This window comes from Peromyscus leucopus, chromosome 14, assembly GCF_004664715.2.
Source record: "Peromyscus leucopus breed LL Stock chromosome 14, UCI_PerLeu_2.1, whole genome shotgun sequence".
NCBI lineage: Eukaryota > Metazoa > Chordata > Mammalia > Rodentia > Cricetidae > Peromyscus > Peromyscus leucopus.
In genome coordinates, this window is record NC_051075.1 from 19,350,432 (window position 1) to 19,375,340 (window position 24,909).

The 24,909-nt window shown below is 37.3% G+C and overlaps 1 protein-coding gene across 2 annotated transcripts in view; it reads right to left on the reverse strand.

The window, feature by feature from the left end:
* The window catches only part of Prkd1 (protein kinase D1), a 316,945-nt gene that overhangs the window by 73,600 nt on the left and 218,436 nt on the right, over positions 1 to 24,909 (reverse strand). Inside the window, exons 3-5 of one of the 2 annotated variants that reach the window (XM_028885705.2) lie at positions 18,885 to 19,016; positions 16,564 to 16,724; positions 8,144 to 8,167 (exon numbers count right to left, since the gene is read on the reverse strand). In XM_028885705.2, coding sequence (XP_028741538.1) covers positions 8,144 to 8,167; positions 16,564 to 16,724; positions 18,885 to 19,016 — 317 coding nt within the window. The remainder of the gene's footprint in view (positions 1 to 8,143; positions 8,168 to 16,563; positions 16,725 to 18,884; positions 19,017 to 24,909) is intronic. The other variant, XM_028885708.2, reaches the window with a different exon arrangement.

Here is a 24,909-nt window from a genome sequence, read left to right on the forward strand (position 1 = left end):
TTTATGAAAGCTTTCAAAGTAATGATTCGTAGACTACCCTTTGAAAAATATAAGGAGATCCAGATTTGCTGAGTGCTAAAGTAGTCTTGGAAGTTACATTTACTTTCTATTGCCTCATGCTTTTGAGTAAACAGAAGGGGAGGGCAAAAGAGCCTTGGCTTTTCTTAAGTGATCCACCCTTTGCATGGAAAGCACTGGAACTGTGGAAGCATTTTCATAAATTGCAGGCCCTGTTCTTTTAAATGTCAGTTACCAATACCCTACAATGCTGGGTCCCTGAAGAGAAACATGATATAAGTAGGTTTACCTTTAAAATGAAACATGAAGGTAATGCAAACGTAATGCTATGCATTCTAAATCTACAATTTTTTAAAAGGGGGGAGGAGGGCATTTCCACTTTGAAAGAAAATGAATGCATGTCCACAACTTTCGCTCTGGGACTTTGAATGTCAGGCTGAATGTACATATAGAAAGTTACGGGGGTGGGTGGATGACTAATTATCTAAGTAAAACCAAGGATATCAATTTAGGGACGTTTAGTCTCATTATTGAATATTTGACTCTGCGTGAACAGCAGAGGCCTGGGCTGGGCTTACTGCTGTTACCAAGGAGGAGCTGGGAAAGTGTAAAGATGGCCTAAGACTTCAAAGATTACAGTCTTCCTCTAACAGTCAGCCATAAAGGTACCTGTGCAGTCGTTCACAGAATCCTAGCGTACATTAGTCAGTGCCACACTGTAGTGCTAGTGCACTTGTGTGTGTGTGTGTGTGTGTGTATGCATGTGTGTGTGTGTGTGTGTGTGTACATGTTTCACTTCCAAAATGATGTAATAATGATGTTTAAGATGGGGCCTTTCCTTCCACGTATAAGCTTCCACTCTCCCACGAACCGAGTTTAAAAATATAAGAAAGCACTAACTAAATAATAGTGATATTTCTAGTGCACGGCTATGGGAAAATAGAAATAGATTATTACCCTAAATTGGGCTATGTAGAGAAAATGACACTTTAGTTCATAACTTCTGTCCATTGCCTTATCTTATATTGTGCAAGTTTATCCTAAAAAGGAAACACTTTTCCTGAGAAGGGAGGGAAAGTTGGTTAGCTTAGTCAAATCAACTTCAGATCCAACACTATGTCTAAGAATCATAGAAGACAACTAAATATTTCCGGGAACACAAATATTAAATATAGTGTATTAATGTACTGATGCATGTGTCTGTGTGTTGTGTATGTATGGTGCACACATATCTTGGCACCTGTGTGGGGGTCAGAGGACAACTAGAAAAAGTTCATCCTCCCTTTCCACCTGGTGTGTCTCCAAGGTTCAACTCAGGCTGAGGGGTTGGGGACAAATACCTTTACCAGCCGAGTCTCCACCGTGCCCCTGAAAACACAAATATTTTTAACTTACAAAGTAATATGCGATCCATTTCTAGCTTTCCACTCTTTTCTTCCCTCATAATTACTTTCACACCAGACTTTTCATATTTTCCTGGGTACAGGAATTTCCCATGACACATAGCTCTCACATACGGCATGAGTGCCCTTCATTTCACTTAAGAATTGAGTAGTTACAAGGGGTCCGAAACTACAAGTTTATCAACCTGGCCAGGCCTGGCAGGATGTTCAGTGGATGAGGGTGGGAGAGAGAAAATGCCCACTGTTGGGTTTTGGGGAGCCTTCCAGAGGCCATGACACATCATCTGAGGGATGAACAGGGCCTTCAGAGCCTTTGTTCAAGACCCGCTCTTCCCAAAACCTCATCACGATGAGGGGCAATGCATGATGTCCCTTTACAAGTGGGTTTCCTGAAATTCTGCCTTATAGTGATTGCCTTCATAATTACACTTCTTATACAAACAAGTTCCATTGAGTAACATCGGGCTATACTCTAACTGAGCCTCACCATGTTAATTTACTACAGGGCTCCTTCCCCACAGATCCACCAGTCTACATTAAGGTTTGGTGGTCAGGAGACAGAGAAGTGTGGGGAAAGTAATTCTGCACATGGTTCTTCACTGAAAGTGCACACTGCCTTCATCTGTGTTTGGAGAGCTTACTTAGACAGCAATCAAGAGAAACCCTGTGACACCTGGCAAGTAGCTACAGGACAGCCATGCTGCATTTGTAAGTGGAAAATGACTTTAATGCAGATGAGTCACCAGGCTTCCTGGAACTCCAGAACACAAGAGCACCAAGTTCGTGCCTCTAGATAGATATTGGCCATGTTGAAAAACACCCTGGAAATTTCTATGAAAATTTCTATGAAGTTATGCAGCCAAGGCTCTCTTACTTTAATTACATGTGAGTCAGTAAACTCAATGAAAATGACAAGCTTATGGAAAATTGTTATTTAAAACATATGTTCACTCCATAAAAAGTTGAACTGAATGTAGTTTAAATTTCACAAAAACTAAAGTCTGAGGATATAAAGTGGCCAGACACAGGGCAAGCTTTTAGAATTAGCCCTGTATTTCCTGACAGTTTCTCTAAGGTAGTCTGAAAGTAAGCATAATCAAAAAGATTTGGATTGGGAGAATTTAATTTCACCAAAAGCAACCTTCGATAGAGGCTGTCAAACTCAAAACTATACTAGTAGATACCCCTTCAAAGATATTGAGGTCATGTAAAATAACTTTGGTTAATTTATTTTTTTTTAAATAAACCTATAAGGCCTAAGTCTGATTTTATTTGTTGTTTTTAAATTTGTGTCTTTTTCCAATCATGGTCTCAACAACTCTCTCTCTCTCTCTCTCTCTCTCTCTCTCTCTCTCTCTCTCTCTCTCTCTCGTGTTTTTTACATTATATGCTGTCTACAGATGTCACCTGCTGTGGATATTGTTCTATGTAAATAAAACACTGATGGCCAATGACCAGGCAGGAGGTAGGTGGGACAAGGAGAGAGGAGAATTCTGGGAAGCGGAAGGCTGGGGGAGAGACACTGCAGCCACCGCGAGGAGAAGAGCATGTAGAGACGCCGGTAAGCCACCAGCCACGTGGCAAGCTATAGATTTATAAAAATGGGTTAATTTAAGATAAAAGAACAGTTAGCGAGAAGCCTGCCATGGCCATACAGTTTATAAGTGATATAAGCGTCTGAGTGATTATTTTATAAGTGGATTGTGGGGCTGCGGGGCTTGGGGAACCTGGAGAGAAGCCCTCCAGCAACAAATGGCGCCCAACGGCTCGAGTTTCCACCTTAAACCTGAGAATATTTAATAACCAATTCTAAACAGAGCCAAAACCAGGTTCCTGCTTCTTGTCTCATACGGCAGCTAGATGCGGCAAAACGCAAGTTTGGACACTGGCGGGTTCCTGGTGGGTGCGTCTGACCGGCAGTATGGCGGAAATGAGGCATCTGCCAGCGGCAAATTAAGCTGTGTGGTAGATTTAGTCTTTACTATTATTTAAAAAAAAAAAAAAAAAAAAGAGGTTTCTGGGCTACACGCTGCTTTGATAAAAGCTTAGACCCACTATTTCTGAGACTTGATGACTCCCAGAGCTGGCGGAAAACATACCACTGCCATGTTGGGAAGCTGAAGTGGGCGGAGCCAGCAGCCACAGCGCCGTTTCAGGCTTACAATGGTACAGTTTAAAGCAATAGGTTCAAGGCTCAAGGTAATATAAAAAATAAGCCACGTAACGATGGCTACCACACAGAGAATCTGGATTATGTTGTCTTTGATATTCATAACTGAAGAAAAACATTTGATTACAAAAGCTGTTGAGTTATGCCAAAATGTATATTTTAAAAGTACCTTGACTTCAAAATTTGGATATAAGGATATGTTACTTTGGAAAAGAAGTTCTGCTTTTGTCTCCACAGAAAGCCAGAGGCTGTGGACTTGTTCCAGATTAAGATACATCGGGTTTCACCAGCCAAGACCCCCTGAAAGGACTCCGATGACACCATGGCCCAGATGATCCAACATCCAGATCGGTTTCAAGGCAACTGGTTCACACAATACAGCCTCACGGACTACCCCATAGGTCTAAAATTTTCTTTGCATCCCCATAAGATACAGCGCCCCCCTCCAGCAGGAAGTAGTAAGAGATGCTACGCCCAAATTCCCAAATATACCAAGCTGGCTTTAGAGGTGGAATTGGCTCACTCCCCCTCTAAACCCAGACATATTGCTTTAAAAAAAAAATGGTTAAGTGATTCTTGTGTCCCAAATCAGAAGAGCCCTCTGGTGTGGGACAGAGAAAAACCAATATTTTTATTTAAAACAGGTTGATTATAAATGTGATCTCTTTCTAAAAAAGAAAAGGGATATGATATGGATATATAGGATATGGAGATGATAAGATAAAAGGGTAGATTAATGAACCTACTTTTAAAGAACAACTTGTTTAAAATGTTTTACATTGGTATAGATTTTAGTTTATGTTTAAAATGTTTTACATTGGTATAAATTTTGGTTCATTGATACAAACTTGAAGTTAATTTTGTTATACTCTCTCTATATATGTATATATTTCTATTCTTGTTTGAGGTGTTGTGTTTATATAACTCATTTAAAATTGTAATGGATAATTAAAAAATAGATTAATAATTAGTCATCTATGATAATCATATCTGTAGCCATGTTAGTTAAGTCTTCTAGGTATACATAGATATATTTCAGATAGATAGGTAATCTTCAAACACTTCATAGACCTAGAGAATATGGCATTTAAATAACTTAAAATTCTGTTGATGTGAGACACAATTGCTCCTGGCTGCACCAATTGATCCCGAGAGAATGTTGGGCTTCTAAGACATTTCCATTTGGAAGTTTGTCTTTTTGGCACAAAATGGCCTACCGGGCAAAGAACTGCCCTTGCCTTGACGGCTGACAGTACAAATGCAATGCTGTCCTTTCTGGACAAGCGGGACACAAGGAAAGCGACCACTGTACTCTGCCAAGACAGGGTAAGATGGTCTCTCAGAATTCCTGCTTCTGAAAATGGTCTGTCAGATACTCTAGGCCTGTAGCCAATTTGAATGCACCAACAATGCTGAGAAACATCAGGTGACTGTCCAGGCTGCCAGCTGTCTTGGTCTACTCTTGCAAGATTCCTGAAGTTGCTTGCATCCGTCTACCATTTCTCAGGTACCATTATGTTCCTTCTCAGGTCTTTGATGTGGTTGAAAACTAGATAGTTGTAATTTCCTCAGTTATGATAAAAGATAAGTTGGATATAAAACCTTAAACTCACAAATATAAGATAGATAGGACATCTTCTTTAATATTGTAACTATAATTCTTGCTCGGTAATTGTTTTGTTATATGTAATTTTACCATGTTAAAGTTAAAACCTTCCTTTTTAAAAAAAAGAAAAAAGGGGAAGTGCTGTGGATATTGTTCTATGTAAATAAAACACTGATGGCCAATGACCAGGCAGGAGGTAGGTGGGACAAGGAGAGAGGAGAATTCTGGGAAGCGGAAGGCTGGGGGAGAGACACTGCAGCCACCGCGAGGAGAAGAGCATGTAGAGACGCCGGTAAGCCACCAGCCACGTGGCAAGCTATAGATTTATAAAAATGGGTTAATTTAAGATAAAAGAACAGTTAGCGAGAAGCCTGCCATGGCCATACAGTTTATAAGTGATATAAGCGTCTGAGTGATTATTTTATAAGTGGATTGTGGGGCTGCGGGGCTTGGGGAACCTGGAGAGAAGCCCTCCAGCTACAGTCACCCACTACTTTAATCCTTTGTTTACAACCTTGGTTTCCCATCCTTTATTTCAAGGAAAGATCACTCCACTTTCCTAAATTATTTGACCAGAATGTTCCATGTCTGTGTCTGCTCACATTAAGGTAATTTCAATACATTTTAATGTATTTTCAATTACAACAGATTGTATAAAGCAGAAGGATAATAAGTGTTCTCCATGTTGAAGAAACCATCATACTATATCCTACAATACATAGGTACTAATTATTTATTAAAAAGAAAATTTAAAAACCATGTGAGAGAAAACACATGTAAAACTGAAAATAGTTTTTCATGCTAGATTAATAGAAAAGGGTAACTATCTAAGATAAAAAGACTCTCAGCACCAGTAAACAAGTCAACAGTAAATGGGAAAAGGACCCTCTCTGAGTGGAGGAATGATGGTTAACTAGTGCTTGGAGAGTTGTTTATCTTTACCCAAGAAGAAATGATTCTTAGATGCAGCAGGTTATTTTCAAACCATCAAATTAGGAGGAACAAAACTTTGAAAAACATTCATAAAACCTATTTTGGGAAGAATAGGAGAAATAGAAACTATCAAACACTGTTAATTAGTAGAATTTTAAACACAAGCATCTACTATTTTTATATATAATAATATGTTATTTGAAAAGTATATATAACACAGTTGGTTTCTAGGAATCTAATAACTCTTTTAACAAAGTCTTACTGAGACCCAATACTTTTATGAAAATAGAATATATATATATATATATATATACATATATATATATATATATATATATATACACATTATATGCAGATGTTTATTCCAACAGTAGCCATCACTGAGATATAATGGATGGAGGTTTCCCACAGGGCAGATCAATGATCCTATCTGGATACTTATGCACCATTGAGCTAAAAACCTTTGAGAATACATTGACCAGGGCATACTGAAAATGGAAAAGTCACCAAGAGTCTATAATAATTTTCTACTCACACAAATATTGGCAAGATACATTTTAGAGGAAAGAACTTGTCAAATTCCATGTATCCTTTTCCTTATAGACATTACTGAAGAGAAACTGGTTTTGACTTTGAAAAACTGTATACAAACAAAGTTCTAGAAAACCAGGCTATGCAGAAAATTTATCTTATTTCCTGAAAGAGCTGGCCTTTACAGAAGGCCTGGTTGCCTTTAATAGATAGAAGTTTCACAGAAATCAAAATTTCTCTTCGTCCTTCTCATTCAGTTCTAGAATGTAAGGAGTGAGGAATGAATATGCCTCCCACTCCTTTTATGTTTCATGACCTAGGGATTATGTAAAGGTAATGTATGCCTGGGCTTTTTTTTTTTTTTTTTTTTTTTTTTACACTGGGCTTTTCCACATAGGGTACTTTTCAGCAAAGATGATTTTCTACACAGGAATTTAGCACCATTCAAGCAGATTTCTTAATCTTGTATCTTATGCACATAAAATCTTGACTTATCGATTTCATTTCATCTGGAACATGTTCTGGGTTGCCATTAGTATCTTTCACTAGAGTAGCCACAATTTGATCTGAGAATGGATACTAATAATGGTGCTTGAAGCTTATATTCTTTGGAGAGAAGCCAGCAGTGGATCGACTTCCAATGGCCTTGGTATTAAAGAAAGAGGGACTAAATACTAGAAAGTCAGTTGGCTGGAGAAACATCCAAACAAGAATATGGCTGTAGGCTCTGCCATTAATGTTCCATAAAAATGCTATAAATAATTTAAGACAGATAAAAAGTCAATTTTGTAGTGCTTAATTGACACTTTTTTGAAGGAAATTTGTTCCATGCCCATATACCATTTCTGCCTGGATTGGAAGCTTAATATTTCCACTTCCATGCTACCTATTAAAAAAGGTCGAATGGTTGGTGATAATATAGAATGTTAAAGAAAACATTTCCACAAAAGATTCAAATCAAGAACTAGAAGAGGTAGTTAGGTTCATTTTCAGACCACAGGTTTAGTCCCTATGGTCTCAAGCCAAAGCAGGAGTGGAGAGACTGTGTCCTCACTTTGCATGGTTCTATGGTGTCTGGGATAAGAACACAGTTCCAATGTGCAGGAGTTTCAGTTGACTGAGTACCACACAACTTCTCTTTTCATTTCATAGACAAGATGCCTGTGTTAGGAAATCAAGCATTTAGGGGGCAAACTGTGACCTAAGAGATGAACTGTAATTACTTTAATGACTGTATCGATCTTTGTCACTTTGAGGATTATGGAAATTCAAACAACGACAGTACAAAATGACCAACAACAGTTATACCTCAGGGCTCTGCATTCAGTGGACTGAACTCTCCTCTAAACTATAACCATTAACCATGAATGCAATGATGGACTATTACAAGGTGGGGTTGGAGACCAGGTTAAGCCATATTCTTTTTTTGTAAATTTAATTTAATTTTTCTTTATTCTTAATGCCAGGTATCTTAGTACCTACCTCAAAGCCTGGGCTCACAGGAGACTGAAACATGAAGTGGAAAGAGCGAAGAGCAGAGAGAAGGGGAGAATAAAGGGAGAAAAAGACAGAAAAACAAAGTTACTAGAGAAAAGCAATGCACATTATTCAATGATGTTTAACATAGGCACATGTGTTATCAGACAAAAGCAAAATGCTACCTTAGTCAGCTTTGTGGCCACACCAAAGTTCAAACTGGACAATGTTTTTAAAATTTAAATGGATCAGAAGCCACTAAGTCACAGATGCAAAACATTCTGAGATTATGAGTAGTGCTTTAAAATTAAAAAAAAAAAAAACAAACAAAAACCAAGCTATGGTCTTAGAGATGAGGGGTGGCTCTTGTATCTTGTTGAAAACAAATTAGAGTCAAAATGAAGTTTTTTGACCTTTAAGTAAAAGATTAGGTTTTCTTCACCATAATTCTTGCTCTTAATATGAAATGGAGAAAAAGGTCATCAGAGTAATCACACATTCATAGCTGTCATTTGCCTGCAGGTGAGAGTAAGCTACAGCATAGTCACTATCTGTTTGGGGATGACAAACACTGAAATGGAATGTCCGAATGTAAGAGATTTAGGAAGACAAATGCAGGGCCTAGAGAGATGGCTGGGTAGTTCAGAGCAATGGCTGCTCTTCCAATTCACGTGGGTCCTATTCCCAGCATCCACATAGGGGTTCACAACTGTATGTAAATTCAGCTTTAGGGGAGCCAATGCCTGTTTCTGACATCTGCTAATACTGGGTGTGCAAATGGTTCACAGGTATACATTCAAGCAAAACACCCATACACATAAAAAAATTTAAATTATTTTAAAAAGAAGGCAAATATGTCTAGAGTGCATCTTTTTGCTCACTTTGTTGATTTATGATCTCACACTAAGCTAAAATATCATTTTAAAGTAAAATATATACTTAAGTTTTGAAAGAAATGTTTCAATGTAAAATAAATTGAATATACTTTTCATCTTTCCTTTTTAAAACAAAGAGAAATACGTAGGCAGTTGTTCTACTTGATAACTAGAAATCCAAACAAACCTGAACTCTGGCTGAAACATTAAAAACTGTAGTACTATACTCTGATGGTAGTGATTTTCTTCCTACTTGTTAAATCAATTACTGTACATTCAGAAAAATCTTATTACTTGTTTTTGAAAACTCTGTATCTTGATTTGTAATATGCTGCCATTGACTCAGGGGCATTGGGAGCTGTGTACAATTAGAGTGAGGTTTTACCAAGATAACTTGGCATCCAGTACTATCTGCAGTTTGTGAGTTGATGAGAAATACATGGGGAATTCAGAGGCAACAACTTCTCATTTGAACATAAGATTCAAATATGGCTTTTGTGGAAAAAAATCATGATCTTGTATGTAGTCCCAATTATAGAACAGACATAAAAAAGTTTTTCAATTTCCAAAACAAGACAATGCCCTAGGCATTTATGAACGTGGCATCTAAGACTCACAATTGTCCTTTTACTATTGGTCCTGGGGATCTTTCAGTCTGGTCTTTCATCAGAATTAATCTTTCAGATTATGGTGTGTGAAGATGGACTAGGCAATATGTATTAACTCAATAATTTATAATTTCCTAAAGATTGCTTTTCTCATAATATATTCATGAGTTTTATGGGGGGGAGGTAATTCTATATTGATTTAGTTTGACAACACTAAGTTCATTATTGCAAGATTCACCCTTGATTATGCTTAATAGCTCTTACAACTTCTATTACAGAGATATACCAAGAAGCATTTAACAATTTATCTGATCAAGATTGGTTTATTTGTAAATTTTTGGCATGTGCTTGTGTGTGATGTGTATACATGTTCATATGTATTTGGCCTCTCTCTCTCTCTCTCTCTCTCTCTCTCTCTCTCTCTCTCTCTCTCTCTCTCTCTCTCTCTCTGCATGTGTGGGTAAATGTACATGTACATGTGAATGCAGACACGTAGCAGCCAGATATTGACTTTGGGTGTCTTCCTTGATTATTCTCCACTTATAATTGAGGCATGTTCTCTCACTTGGCCTCATATCTTGGATAGTCTGTCTCTGCCTCCTGAGCAATGGGATTACAGGTGGGCAATTATGCCCATCTAACTTTTATGTGGGTGCTGGGGATCTTAATTCTGTCCCTCACACATGTGATGTTAAGTGCTTTATCCATATGTCCAGTCCTGTTCTCAGAAACTCTGTTAAATAATTGTTTTATAGGAAAACACCAGAAAATATATAGGCAACACCATCTTTTTATCTTGTTGACTTAGAATCAACAAAAGTTCCTATAGATCACCAAGAAAGAGACCCACAATTACAGTGCACATCCCATATATATCCACTGTGGTGTAACAGCTTTTCTTTTGCTTTGGCTTGAATTGAAGAAAGATCATCTGAATAACAGTTTTGTGTCTTTGACAAAAGCTACTATATTGAATAGATATGGAGAGGGTGGACAGCCTTGCCTTTTTTCTGATTTTAGTGGAATTGCTTTGAGTTTCTCTCCATTTAATTTGATGTTGGCTACAGGCTTGCTGTAAATTGTCTTTATTTTATGTTTAGGTATGTCCCTTGTGTCCATGATCTCTTCAAGACTTTTATCATGAAGAGTTATTGGATTTTGTCAAAGGCTTTTTCAGCATCTAATGAGATGATTGTGTGTGTGTGTGCGTGCGCATGCGTGCGTGCGTGCGTGCGTGCGCATGCTTTCTTTCTTTCAGTTTGTTTACATGGTGAATTACATTCATTATTTTCATATGTTGAACTAGTCCCTGCATCTTTGGGATGAAGCCTACTTAATCATAGTGGATGATCTTTCTGATGTGTTCTTGGATTCGGTTAGGGAGTATTTTATTGAGTATATTTGCATCAATGTTCATGAGGGAAATTAGTCTGTATTCCCTTTCTTTGCACATTCTTTGTGTGGTTTGGGTATCAGGGTATCTATGGCCTCACAAAGTGAAGTTGATAATGCTCCTTCTGTTTCTATTTGGTGGATAGAATTTGAGGAGTATTAGCATTATCTCTTCTTTGAATGTCTGGTAGAATTCTGCACTGAAAACCATCTGGCCCTGGGCATTTTTTGGTTGGGAGATGTTTAATGATTGCTTCTAGGGTTTATAGATATGTTGAAATTGTTTATCTGATCTTGATTTAACTTTTGGTAAGTGGGACCCTTTTCCTTCTACTGGGTTGCCTCATCCAGCCTTGATATAACAGCTTGTGCCTAGTCTTATTGTATCTTGTTAGGCCATGTTCAGTGGATATCTCTGGGAGGCCTGCTTTTTTTCTGAAGGGAAATGGACAAGGAGTGGTTCTGGAGCACAGATGAGTTGGGGGAACAGGGAGGAGAGGATGGAGGGAAACTTGAGTTAAAGATGGAATGTAAGAGAGAAGGAATTTTTTTTAAAAAAAGGCTACTACAGAAAACAATGCCGATCACATAAATAAATGCCATCAATCTCAGCATGCCATGGCACATTAGTTTCAATATTTTATCTCAACAGTACATTTCTTGTTGATAAATAATGGCAGTTTTCTAACGCTATTTCTAAACATATTTTAATTGAATAAAAAATCTCAGAATTTAATCCATAATAAATCTAATATAACATTTAATCCTTTCCTCACAATGACTTGTGATAAAAGTCTCCAATGACTGTCTATTTAGATAGTACACTTTTAGACCAGTAGCTCTCAACTTGTGGGTCACGACCCCCATGTTAGATATCCTGCCCATCAAATGTTTACACTGTGATTCATAACAGTAGCAAAATTACAGTTATGAAGTAGCAATGAAAAGAATTTTATGGTTGGGGGTCACCACAACAGGAGGAACTATATTAAAGGGTCACAATATTAGGAAGGTTAAGAGCCTTCCTAATGTTTTAGATAATTTTAAAGTTGTAATTTATAAGAAGAGTATAAAGTTTTAGGTTATAAATCTTGACAAAATTTTGTATATATACATGGAACTTTTTTCCAGATAAGATACAGAATTCTGTAGCCTCCTCGATAGTTCACTTTTGCTCCCTCCCAACTAGCATCCCACTAAGAGGAAGCATTATTCTCCAGTTCTTCAACATAAATTAGATTTGCCTCAATTGCTATTCAAATCCTGAATCCATAAGTATAGACTCCTTTGTATCGGACTTCTTGTTGAGATAGGCATCCCATTATGCTATGTATGGACTCTTTTGTATCTGACTTCTTGTTGAGATAGGCATCTCATTATGCTATGCAATCCAGACTTGATCACAAAAAAATCTTACCTTTCATGATTGCATTTTTCGTGAACATCCTGATCTGGAACTACAGGCATGAACTACCATGCCCAGCTTGATTTCTTTATTTAAATATTGCTTTGTGAAATTCTACTGTGTTGCTGAGTGAATAGTAATCCCTTAATCACATTGTATATAGATATATAGACATGAGCTATGGAGTTAGTGTTGCGGAGTTAGTGTTGCTTTTGTGTACATGTTTTCAGAGCTGGAAGCTGCACTCATGAAATGTCAAAAATCCATTTGCTTAAACAAGACTGACATCATGATAATGGCAGGGGACATGTCAACATGGATGCAGACAGCTCACATGTGCTTCTGAGAGGAGAATCAGTTTTCTCGGGGGGCAAATTCCCTGATGAATTACTCAGTTCCAAGTGAAATGTGTTCTCAATTTGAATGATGCCTAGTTTCTTGATTTATTTCTTTTTCCTTAGTGATTTAAGTTTTCTCTAAAAAAAAAAATCCTGTTTCAAGTATTTTCATTTATTCATCTTTATTATTTCCAAGAAAATCACAGTTTACTGAGAATTGATTTGTATATAGTTTGAAGCAGGGTTAACATATTTTCCAGGTTGTACATGATGGAACACACCCTTATCTCCAGCACTTAGGAAGCAGAGGCAGTAGGATCCCTGTAATTTCCAGGCCAGTCTTGTCTATCTGGTTCGTTCACAGATAGCCAGGGTGACACAGTGGACACAGTGACAGCCTGTCTCAAATAATAATAATAATAAATCCTATTTTCCATACAGATATCCAATGAAGTCCACAATCATTTACTGAGAAGTCTATCCTTCGTCATAGTTGAATTCTATATATAAATCAATCAGTCAATCTGTGTGCACAGTTTCTGGTTCTATTTATAATTTTCTGTCTGTATGATACCATATTATCTTTTTTTATATTTATACATTGTGTAATGTAACATTATATTCAATGCACTTTCATGTATGGCAGTTCACCAGTTTTATTTTATATCAGGAATTCTCAATAGTAATACAATTGTCATTTTGGGCTAGAAAGCTCATATTGGAAAAAGCCCACATACTGAGCTCTCTGTGACTGGAACTTCAAGTCCTAAGCTCATAGATACCTTCAAATACTGGTTTTCTCCATTTCTGTCTGATTTGAGTTTACAATTGTTCCTTGTGGGAAAACTGATTTCATACAAGCTTTTTCTTCATACTTAAAGACAAAAGGAAGGGTTGTGATTTGTTGTCTAAGGTTAGGCCTCATGTAGCTTATTTTCAACTGAACCTTAACTCATATAAATAAAAAGATAAGAAAAATGTAGAGAACTATAATCTGTATAATTATACTTATCTTAACAGACAGGTAAGCATAAGTAGTATATCCTACTTAAGGATCTACTCATTTTACTTTTCTTTGTTTCTAATAATACCATTAATGGTTTACAAAAAAGTATGCATCCATGTCCAGTTAGTTGCTCTATCGTCTGCTTATTACACTGGGCTGTCTTCGAGGATGGGTGCTTTAGGGAGGGCATAATGGATGTGGTTTGGTGCCAACACAGATGACACATACAACCTCTAATACAACATATGCTGTTTTGTCCTTTCTATCTTAGTGGGACTAAGTCTGAGATTCAATTTATTTGCCTAAATTGGACAAATTAGTAGAATAACAATTTCTTACTCTGTGTGTAAACTAGCAATCCTATAGTCATAATAGGCAATTATAGCACAGAATATTTGTTTTATTTTACAAAAAGTTTGCACGTGTCATCACAGACTTACAAAGCAGACATCCTAGAGGCATTAATGAGCAAAACCATCTTTGCACAAGACATCATCCTTCTCTGAACTAGGTTCTTCTTTATTATATACAGTATCAAAATGTTTTACTATTATTTCCCATGATATTGCCTCTTGTTGGAATTCACTATGGCTGAAAAGACAGATATTGGGCATAGTCCAAGTGTGCCTGGCTAAAGCAAGCAGAGTTGGCTCCTACCTGCACTAGCTGAGATGCAACAAAGTCAACAGAGAGATGCATGTCACATCAAAGGTAGACTAATGTTTCTTAACTTCTAAGAAACTCAATAAAAGAGACTCAGACATTTCCTTGAATATTCTGGATTCCAAGGCATATGAAACATGATCCTAAGAGCCAACATGTTGAGTATGTCACCAACATTGTTTATAAATGCATTTCTATTTCAAGTTTACCTGGGGGAGAGTTTATAAGGCTATAGAAGCTTATGTTCCCAATGTCATTCAGTGTTTCGTGGCCCTAAGGTTTTCTTTTTTAATTACTATTTATTTTTTTTTTTTATTTTTGAGGCCCTGATGGATTCAGAAATCACTAGTATCTTATGTGGTATTCTTTAAGGAAATGCTAAAGGCTGCTTTGAAAAAAATGAATTTTAGAGCATTCTACTACAGGAAATTTCCATTCATCAATGAAACACTAATGAACTTTTTCATTTATGTAAAATATATCTTGCAATCAAGCTATTCAAATAATTAAATAATTATTTCAGTTGCTTAAATACACCAATTAATAATTTTGTTAAAAAGCACAAATATATGTAATAAAGGTTATAGTTATATAACCAAAATCATGGTGACATTTAAACTAAATATTTTATTTATGTGTAGATTTGATTGTATACATTTTTATATGGCTATGTGCATATATATATACACATATCTATATGATAATATATATTAAATATCTAAAACCAAGTTTGTACAAGTACATGGTCAAAATAAATATCATCTAATCTAAACTATCTAGATTCTAATCTACTGTATGATAAATAGTTTAAGCTTTGGATTTCTTGTGTAAAAATAATTCTTAAAATGCTTTTTGTGGTAAATTCGAACATGATATAATTTATTTATGATTTTACTTTTATACAATTCCAATGTCCTTATTCCAAACATGCCTTGCAATGACTAGAGTTACCCCTATTAAAACTGCTGCAACTTATAAAATCACTGTTTTGAAAATTTCGAACTCAACCAAAGGACTTCAAAGCAGGATAGGCAATGGCAATTATTTTAAAATAGAATTTTTGAGTAAGTACATTTTTGTAAAAATACCATTTATTCTAATTAATGCACAGTCACGGAATTACATAGAGTCACAAATATACCTTCTGAATAATAGGAAGTTATCATATTCATCTAATTACTACGAAGATGTAGTACCTATCTTCCCCCAATAGTTTCAGTTAAAGAATAATGAAAAAAGGCAAGGCCACCAAAACAGCAATGTAGGCACAGGCTATAGGCTTTCTATTTGTAAAAATGAGTGACCATCTGACATGTGGCTTATTCTGCAACAAAATTTAAGTCATTTAAAGTCACAATCAAATACTCTCCATGTAACATCAATTAGAAATTGTCATAGATAACTCCCCGTTTCCACTCAAATTCAAGGTGGATTTACTTGACCTAATTGTCTTAGTAATGCTTGCAATTTTGTTTTTCATCAATTTCTGTAATAACTATGCTATAATGGGTTAGTGTAAGGGTGAGATAAAGTAGACAAGGGAAAGGTGGAGCCTGAAGCCATTAGTTATTTCAGAACCCCATTCTTGTTGTAAGTAACTCACACAACCATCACCCTATTCTTTCACTAATGTTTGGAAGACAAAAGTTAATTTCCTTAAAAAATGCTTTCACTGTGACCATCAGCTGTTTCACAGGCACTAGAAATATTTTAGCTAAGTGCTACTGTGCTCACGGTGCTTATCAGTAATGCCAAACAGTAAGACTTTGGTGTTTTCATAAAGGCAAATTTCAGATTCTAGCTCTGCAGAAATATTCAGGATGCTACAAGGCCTTAGAAATCTGCAGAGGAGACTATCGTTTGCAACATTATCACATGAATTCACACTGCTCAGGCCTTATGACCATATGGAGCTTCACATATTTTTCAGTTTTATGAAGCTCAGGGAAGAAAGCAAACTCAAAGCTGTTGGAGATTTGATGATACAATGACCAACCTATAACAGAGACCAGTGGAAACAAAGTCATTAACACGGGGGCTGTGTCTCCCTCTAAGCATGTTCTCCTGGTTTGACACTGATATCACAACATCCCCCAGATTTCTCAAGCAAGTAGGTAATAGACAGATAGGAGGCCATACCAGTAGAGGCTCATCAGGGGCACTGGTGGAGAACTCAGCAGATGATGTGCGGATAGTACTGAGCCCTGTGAGGGAAACATTGGAGAGTCTTCTCCTCCTCACACCACTGCAATTGTTGGGGATTTTAAATGCACATCTCTTATGGTAATTCAGACCACATCCTGAAAAACAAACATAAAAATAGCTCTTATTTAACCAGAAATTAAATCTACTCCATCATTACTTATAAATTAAGAATTTGAAAACATAGCACGACATCCATTTATCTTGATGCTACTCGGAAATACAAATTTTCTTTTATGTTTGCTCTGATTCCTTTTGCTCCTTATTTGAATGTGGGCTTCAGATTATTTTGTTGTAAATGCTCAATGACTCCCATAGCTGTTGTTTTTAAATTCTTATTCGTGCATTTTTTGATGTTCTACCTAAAATAAATTTGGGTTTTGAAAAGACTACAAATATATTTTAAAAATTTTATACCATTTTAGCTGCTATAATTTTAAATGTGTGTGGTCACATAGAGGGGAAATTAATCATGGTATGTCACAAGTTTGGGTGACACTGATCTGAAGCTTGTCAATGTCACTTACTTGTAAACATGACCCTGAACAAATAATTTTATCTCAATTTCCCAGTCTGTAAAGTGGAGATAAAAATAACTACTCCACAAAACTAAAATGATATATAAAGTACATCACTTATTGGTTTCCAGGTAGCAGGTGGTTGGAAGCATATTTCCCACTTTGGGAAGTTTTATTTTCTCCTAATATTTATACTCTGCACATTCCTCACATAACTGGCACCTGCTACTTAGAATTCCCTTGACTGTCACAATATAGGTCAGACAACTTTTCATAAAACATACGTTACGATTCAGTTGCCAAGATACATAGAGCTTGATGAAGCTGTTGTCCAAGGGTATAGCTCCCCCTGAGAATAAAATGAGGTATGTTCACTTGCTTCTTGTTTTATGGGTACACAGAGTGAAAGATTTATAGGGTCATGGGAGTTTCTAATGGTATTTGAAAGAAATACCTGGGAGACTAAGTAGTATAGCAGTTAAAAGTGCTTGTAGGCTTGAAAGAACAATGCATGGCTATAATAAAGAGATGATAAAGATACAGTGAAGACCCCAGGAATTTGGAGATGCCATGAAAATGGGGTGTTTTCTGAGGAAGATAGTCATTATGCAGAGCCAGCCTAAGAGAGGCCACCTGAGGTACAAGTAGCAAAGCCATTAGAGCAGGGCTGTCTAAGCTATTTCGAGATCACGCTATACAGCTATGTAGCACAGATGCTGAGCATGAAGCTACAAGATTTAATATTTGCTCTTCTATGTTTGGGTCTTGTTTAGTGTGATGATCCATCTTTCATATTATACAACATCTTTTTGAATTTGAATGCTTACCCTGTTTCATTATAGGTTGGAGTGTGTAATAATTTGTCTATTATGTCAACATATCACCTGTCATGAGGTGAGTGACCTCGTTTAGCTACACAGTCTTTGCCCTCATGTTCTGCTTCATTATAGACCAAGATACAATGGAACAAAGTGACCATGGACTTGAACCTCTGATGCCATGAGCCCAAACACATATTTCCTTTTTTAAGAGAAATTCTCACAAGTGTTTTGTCAGAGTGAAAGAAATATAGCCAAAGCAACACACCTGAGGCATAGCTTCTCCTAGATTGCCATCTTTGAACTTCCACTCCACTGGTGAGAGTTCAACAACTCAAGATTATTTATAGGTTGTATTCTCAAAGGGTGATCATTGTGGCCATTCTTCAAAGCAATCCATCGACCCCAGTAGAGAACACAGGGAGGGCTGCTTGAGGCCTCGGGACTAGATGGCACTGTTCTTGCACACTGAATCGTCCAGTTCAAGCAGTTCTCTCTGGGGGAATGCTCACCCACAGTCTGGTGTGAAAACACACATGGAAGTCCCATTTTTCACATTCAGCACTGGAGTGACCTTGGGCCCTGTGAGCAAACATCTCAATCTCTGCTCCTTTCAACGTGTATTGTTTCAATTTCTGTCTTAAATAAGATGGGAATCTTAGTTTTAATTTCTGGCTGAATTATCCCTTGCATTACAGTGGGGAACACTTCCGCGTGAGGAAGAAGCGAGAGTTCAGTGTGTAGACGCAGGAAGGAACAGCAAAGACAGGAAACTTAGAAACTGAACAAAATGTCCCATAAACAGTGGCACAGTCGCAAAAAGGACTGGAGGATATGTAGGAGAGAGAGCAGCGCCATGCAGGGCACACAGAAGCATCAGGTTCAGCACGTGTCAAGTCTGGTGGGGCAGAAAACAACTCACCTTCACACTTAAGGCCTTGGCGCACCAGCCCCCACAGCATTTCTCCACAGTGATCACAGAAAGCGGGGGCTCTGTATGAATGAACGAAGAGAGCATGGGGCCGGATCTGGAAGTCTTCCAAGGTGGCCGAAGCTGCAGAAACAGCATGTTGAAAAAGAAATTGAGTGAACATATACTGATCTGCAAAAAAAAAAAAAGCATGTCTGGTAATAGGTGAGTGAGCAGGGAGGCAATTGTGTAAACAAGTTCTGGAAAACCAGCCAAGTGTCGCGGTACATGTCTGGGATCAGAAGAGGGAGGTGAAAGCAAGAGGATGTAAGTCCAGCCTTAGGTATAGAGTCTGATCAGGGCTAGCTCAGGCTACATGATGCATCATCTTAACACCTTACAAATCATACGGACAATGGGATGCAGCATGGCTTGTACTTTCATTCATTAGGTTTTCCTCAGAATTACAAAGTTATGTCTGGTGCCATAGCAGTCCTTCTTCTTCTCCTTTCCTTCACAGCAATGTTTCACATCATTTCAATAACAATAAAATGCTAGAAGAACAGGTGATTGACACGAGAAGCCATCTACTTCATGGGTATCTGATATTAGTTGAAAATATTTTGCTTTTTACCCCTAGTCAGGAGCTGTTGACTGTTGGTGACTCCTGGAAAAGGGAGAGTCAGTTTCCTCTAAGAGAGTGCGGTCCCTGGGAGGGTGACCATGCTCCAGAGCATGGATCATACCCATGAATTATGAGGAGAACAACCTGAACTCAGAGGATGTGAGACTGGGAAGGGATGTGGTGTGAGGGTGAATCTGGGAGGAACATTGTATGCATGTATGAAATTCTCAAAGAATTCATAAAAGTATCATAGTTAAAAAAATTTTCTTTTCCCCTAAGGTATGCAAACACATTAATCAAATGAAGAGGTATCAGACTGAATTTAGACAGATGTGCAAACTGAGTTTTCAGATGAAGAGGAACACTATGAAAAGCAACATTAAAGCGGAAGGGTGCCATTTGGAGTGGAAAAGTCTGACCATCCCCCTCTTGGAGGGACAGAGATGTATTAACAGATGAAAAATGAAACCAAACATTCAAAGGATAACCTCTAAATAACCCTGAAGCTTCCTCACCAACCTATCAAGTGGAGAGATTAACGCACATGGACCAGCCATGGTCCATTCAGAGAAAGGCACCAATATACTATGTTCATGATGGAGTGCACTTCTGTTATTTCTAATTATTGCCCATTCGATGAAATACTTATAAAAATATGATACACATGATTCCAATTATACTTTTCTATGTACTTCTTTTATAATGTAAAAGTGGCCCACATTTATGTTGTTGCTCAAATTAAGAAGGAAAAAGGGAAAGAGTGGACAGAGGTGCATCTCAGGCTTCTCTGCACAAGTGAGCTCATGCTCAGTGTTCATTCTGAAGGCAGACAGTGCTCTCCTGGCAGTCCAGACGTGCTGCAAGCACCACAGACATGACCTACATGACATCACACATAATCACACAAACCTCAGTTCCTCCCTCCTGAAAGGGGAAGGCGCAAGCCTGAGGATAGTGTCCTCTAATCCCCTAAGACCTCAACCTCCACTAACACCAGGAGACATCTCTGGACACTTGATTGCTCAGGTTTTAGTCGTGGTGAATTTTGGAGAAAATATGCTGCAAATCAAGGGATATGTAGATTAACAATATTATTGACAATGCTTTCACTAAATCAATCAGTAAAAATGTGTGGCTATGATTTGCGTACCAATCATACACTCTGGTGATTGGGTTAAAATGTATCTAATCTGGAGAATACTAAAACCTCCTTAAAATTGATCTCTGATACTCATAAGCAATTTTCCCCAAACCATTAAAGAAAACACTTGAATACACTGTGCCAATCTTTCATTCCTAGTCCCCTTCATCCTCGAACTCACCCTCCCCAGGACCAAACAACTCTGACAATACTATGACAGTAATTAGTTGAATAATTATTGTAGTTTTCAAAATAAGAAACACTAGAATTTGACAATACAAATAGCAAGCTGCGTTGAGACATTTTAGGAATTAATCAGGAAGAATATAAATAATTAAACTAAAGATTTTCAATGACACCTCCCCCTCTAATTTATGTCAGGTAGTTTTCTTTTTTCCTTCTGGTTTTTGAAGGGGATTAACATTCATAAGCAGTTAGCACCCTTGACTTATGTTTAAATGCCACATTACTAAAGTTCAATTTTAATATTCTCCTGTTAATTTTAGAATAATTAAATACATTTTTAAAATAAAACGACTAAGCGTGGTGAGGTTTTGCATCCATTTGAAATCAAAGCACAACATCCATTCATTATGAATTTACCTGTGCTGCACCCTGGGGGAAATCAGCATTAGCTGAGTATATGCATGCCGGCTCGTCTAATCACAAAATCGCACTTCAGAGATAATCACTTAGCGCAGGCAAACAAAGTGAAGGCTGCAATTCCATTTCATTTAAGTTTTGGAATCAGAATGGACAGATAAGAATAGGAATATTAACATGTCTAGAGATTCCAGGAAAGGAACAATGAGCCTGTCATAATCAATCAGCCGACCTAAATTAAAACGATATGACAGGGAGACAAACTGAACACAATGGGCCCTCATACTGGTATTTGTGTCTCTTTGATTTGCTCTATTCACGGTCTATTGTTACACTCCAGCATGCAAGAGAGGAGAAAATGACATGCTTTCCTTAGTCACTGAGCATTTGAAACAGGTAATTGAGCCAAAAATCTTAATATAATCAGTAGTTCTTTACAGGTTCATTATAAATTGTTGGACAAAATGGACTAAACTGGTTAGCAGTACAGAAGAAATGAGGCTTCTGAAGCAAAATAAATCGTCTCTGGAGGTCAAAACTATTTGCATAATAAAGTAAAACAATGTCAGATCTTCCAGGATTTTCAGTTAATTTTTTTAACGGCTATTTTGGCAGTTCGGGAGCAGCATTAACTCTTTGCAGCTGTGACAGGTTGGGACTGATAGACTAGAAAGATGTGATTAACATGCTTTAAACACAATTTCATTTAATTCTAAGAGGTGGATACTATTACTTCACTATAGAGGTGAGAAAACTGAACAAAAATTAAAGTACCACACTCGGTAATGTAGAATGTGGACTCAACCAGTCTTGACACCAGAATTGTACAGATTCTCTCAGTTACCACAATTTATCATTTCTTTGAAAACCGACAAGAGAAATTTATTTTTGTCATTGAGAACGATTAAAAAAAAAAAAACAGTGCCATTATGTGTAGTGGAACAGGGTATTCCAAGCAACACGGAGGTAGGCTAGTCTACTCAAAGCATTCAGGTCAGCTTGGGCTATATATAGAGAAAATGCTGTTTCCAAACACCCAAAGAAAAGCTGGCCACTGCAACCCAATGTGACACATGACCTTCTATAAGGATGCATTCTTATTTCAGAGACATTAAAAATGTTGAAGGAATTAAAAGATTCCATGAAGTCAACTATAGAAAGCTTTTCAGTTCATTATCAGTCTTTTAAAAACACATTGTGCATAAACTCCCCGATTTCAAATCCATATCATCTGATTAGTTTGGAGTTACAAGCAATAATTGTTTTTGAAAACAACAGTAACTCATAGTTTAAAATGAGCTGTGGCTTGTGCTACATGGTAATCAATATCATCCCAAGAATCCTTGGGTCTAACACAAGGAAAGATGCTTTGAAGGTTTTCCTAACTCTGAAGATATCTTTCTTCCTTAGTATCTAGATATTAAAAGGAGCTTCTGAATGCCAGGACCCCATACACATTCACACTGTTGCTGTCTCAGTCTTCCCGCTCTCAAAAATAACCATGACAGACACACAAAAATCATCTTCTGCTAATTGAAAGCTTTCTAAGTGGGATGACCCCACTCTACAACATGCTATAACATTTGTAAAGGCTCAACTCATCAGAAATCATCAATTCATTATCCAGATTTTAATCGGGAGCTTCCAATACGCCTTTGTAACCACTACTCACTGTTCAGATTTAATAACAAGCCTTAAAAGTAGGGTTTTCATGCCTTTCTCAAGTTACTCTCCACAGGTCCTAGTAACCTGAAGTGTAGAGTTGGTTTATATCATCTTTTAGTAATCTATCCAAAAGTCTACTGGGTAGAAAACTGACTGAAGTAGGGTATCTGTGAATGTGAGATACAAGTCATGTTGAAAATGCCAGCCCCATACACAATCAGAAAATGCATCAAGGTCAGTAGAGAAAGCAGCTATGGGTGCCTGAGTCTGTCTCTGAAGGCTTCATTGAGCAGGAATCCTACACAACTCTGAAGAATGGGTACTTTAAAAGGCAGAGAATAGATATGAAAAGGGCAAACAATTTATAGTCTGATTTCATTTAATTATATATATTAATAAGATTATCTTTTTTGTATAATTGCTGTGGCTTCTTTACACTTGTCTGGTACACCATGAGGATGGTTAGCTAATGATGTGACTCCCAACTGCCTAGGAGACACCTAGACGATGCCAACAGAGAGTTCCCATATCCAAAGTGCTGAGGCCCTGGTGTGCCTCAGTGATGGTAAGATGACATCTGGGCCTGTTTACATTTTGCTCCCTCCTACCAATCCACACAAATCTGTACTCAGGGACTGGTTAAACTTCTTTCTTTTCCATGCCACTTCTGTAAAAATTGTCCCATCATGCCACATTGAGGAAATCAACCCCACCTTTCCCATTTTATTAAACCTGGACAAAGTAAGCTTTAGGAAGGGTTCATAACCCTGCAACAGCAATATCATTCAATGATTTATTATTCAGCCCCTGCAATAATACCTTCACATAGTCAAGAAAATGAAAAAATAAATTTCTACTTGTAGACTTAACATCTGATATGGAAAACATGAGTGAGGTGTAATGACGAGAACCTAGCAGGCCATGAATATACCATGCCAGAAATCATAGCAACCATGACAACAGAACACATAGTTAAAGCTACTGATTAGGCAGCTGAGAATGACTCAGTAAGAAACAATGGAAAGCAAAGCAACATATATTACATATATGTATTAAATGTTATTTTGAATAACAAACACACTAATAAAAAAGAATAGACACACATACACACAGTTCACAGTTCTACCTGGAATAGTATATTGTTAAGTCAGACTAGCAACACAAAAACAATCTATCCTAATAAAAGATAAACTGGTATAAACAAAAATGGAATATATCAGAGACAGAAGTGGCCATGCAAGGGCAGGCTGAGGCAGGAGAGTGGCACTGCTCAAAAAGACATGCTAGGCTAACTAGATTAGCAGGCTGAGGCAGAAAAAGACCTTCAGGCAGCCTTTTGTGAGGAGACGTGAGAGAAATAGAAGCCTGGTCCACAGCAGACAGGTTCGATTTTAAATACAAAATGAGCCAAACAATTCCACTGCAATCGTGCTTGGTCTGTTCTATAAAGGACCATCTTTAAGAAAACAGAGGAAGGAAGATGTTCCAGAATAAAATCAAGTTTATGAGGCAAAAGCAAATTATCCAAGAAACAAGACCTTTAAGTTAATAATTTCTAATGGACTCAAATAAATAGTATTTCAGGACACAGAAATTTCCTTTTAAGGAATCATTTATATAAATTATCTTACTTCTACTTTTTTTTTAACAAAAAAAAAAACACTTTATGTATATGGGAGTTTCCTCTGCATATATGTCTGTGCATCATGTGCATGCCTGGTGCCAGCAAAGGCCAGAAGATGGAGTTGGATCCCCTGGGACTGGAGTTACAGATGGTTTGAACCACCATGTAGATGCTGGAAATGGAGCCATGAAGGACATTCTACTCTAGAAGGACAGTCAGCACTCTTAACCATAAGTTCATCTCTCTAGAACCAATATAAGTATTTTTAAAACATTATTATTTTTTGAGACTATAGTATATTTGTACTATTCCCCCTTTCCTTTCCACTCTCCAAATTTTCATATACACCTCTCCTTGCTCTTTTTCATATTCATGTTCT